This window comes from Temnothorax curvispinosus, unplaced genomic scaffold, assembly GCF_003070985.1.
Source record: "Temnothorax curvispinosus isolate PA1 unplaced genomic scaffold, ASM307098v1 QBEX01006044.1, whole genome shotgun sequence".
Lineage (NCBI taxonomy): Eukaryota > Metazoa > Arthropoda > Insecta > Hymenoptera > Formicidae > Temnothorax > Temnothorax curvispinosus.
In genome coordinates, this window is record NW_020215824.1 from 1 (window position 1) to 1,524 (window position 1,524).

At 48.0% G+C, this 1,524-nt stretch overlaps 1 protein-coding gene across 1 annotated transcript; it reads left to right on the forward strand.

Moving 5' to 3' along the window:
• The first annotated feature begins 537 nt into the window (after nucleotides 1-537).
• Nucleotides 538-1,152, forward strand: LOC112455401. The gene has a single exon (XM_025017301.1). The coding sequence runs from the start codon at nucleotides 538-540 to the stop codon at nucleotides 1,150-1,152; it is 615 nt and encodes a 204-aa protein (XP_024873069.1).
• The last annotated feature ends 372 nt before the right edge of the window (nucleotides 1,153-1,524 follow it).

A 1,524-nucleotide genomic window follows, 5' to 3' on the forward strand; every position in this document is an offset into this window, starting at 1 on the left:
GTCAAGATCGAGACTCACACGTACAACCCGTACGCCAACACAACGTTTGATTATAGCGACAAGATACGAATACCCATACAACAGCAGGATCTGTATACGTTGCTGTGCGAAAGTTTTCTCTACGTCGAAGGAACATTGACGGTGACCAGAGCAACCGACCAAGTCGATAATGTAGTATTGGGTACTAAATTCGTCGCGTTCATGTTCGATGAGATTCGATACGAGCTCGACGGTATGGAGATTGATCGTTGCAGAAACGTAGGAATAACCAGCACGCTCAAGAACTACGTTACGGTATCGTCCGACAGAAGCGTGATCCTGCAAAACGCGGGCTGGGAACCACATAATAATCTGAACGGATATTTCAATTTCTGCGTACCGCTCAACTTGTTACTGGGATTTTGCGAAAATTAAAAACGCGTGGTGATCAACGCTCGTCACGAATTGATCTTGATACGAGCGCGCAACGACAACAATTCCTTGGTAGGAAGTTTCGCGTTGGAGCCTACTATCAAAATACTCAAGATACAATGGCGAATGCCTCACGTGGTATTGAACGAGATCAACAAGCTGTCGATGCTGCGCGCCTTGGAAGACGGACGGTATCTAAGTATGGGTTTCCGTTCGTGGGATCTGTACGAGTATCCCCTGTTGCAGAACACGACCAAGCACTCGTGGGCCATTAAGACCGCGACTCAGCTCGAGAAACCGCGATACGTCGTCTTCGCCCTGCAGACGGGTCGGAAGAATGTCATGTCCGCCGACACAAGCCGATTCGACGACTGCAACTTGACCAACGTAAAACTCTATCTAAACTTGGAAGTTTATCCGTACGACGACCTGAATTCGGACTATGGCAAACATAGATGGGCGATTCTGTACGATATGTACGCGCGTTTCTGCAAGGGCTACTACGGATACGAATATCTCGAGCCGAGTCTCACCGTTTCGACTTTTCTACGTAACGGCCCGTTCGTGATCATCGATTGCTCCTGCCAAAACAAATCCGTCAAAAACGCCACCGTGGATGTCAGAATAGAATTCGACTGCATGGAAAACGTACCGCCGAATACCTCCGCGTATTGTCTCATCATACACGACCGCGTGATTGAGTACAACCCGTTGACGAACGTGATGCGCAAAATAGTCTGAGTGTTCGCGGCAACGTCGACGTGAATATTATTTTCTCTCTCTCTCTCTCTCTCTCTCTCTCTTTCCATCACTCTCCGATACAATTATTTAGAGGAGCAAGGGAGGGAGGGAGGGGAAATTATAAATCAGAGTGTCGCGAGACGATTTGCAGAGCTGCGCGTCATTCCTCTCGATTGACGCATCAACGAGGGAGACAAAGAGATAAAGAAATCTCGTCATGTCCGTACCAACGTTTGTGGACCTGCAAGGATTCCTCGTCGGGATGAAATTTGTCGTGAAGGAGGTGGTGGTACTGAGAAAAGGCAGCGTTCTGACGCATTACATCTTTACGTACCCCATGCCGTAGAATCTCCTTACAAAATCGGACAAATT

Coding starts and splice junctions, on each gene's coding strand:
- LOC112455401 (XM_025017301.1), top strand. CDS start 538: ATGCCTCACGTGGTATTGAACGAGATCAACAAGCTGTCGATGCTGCGC.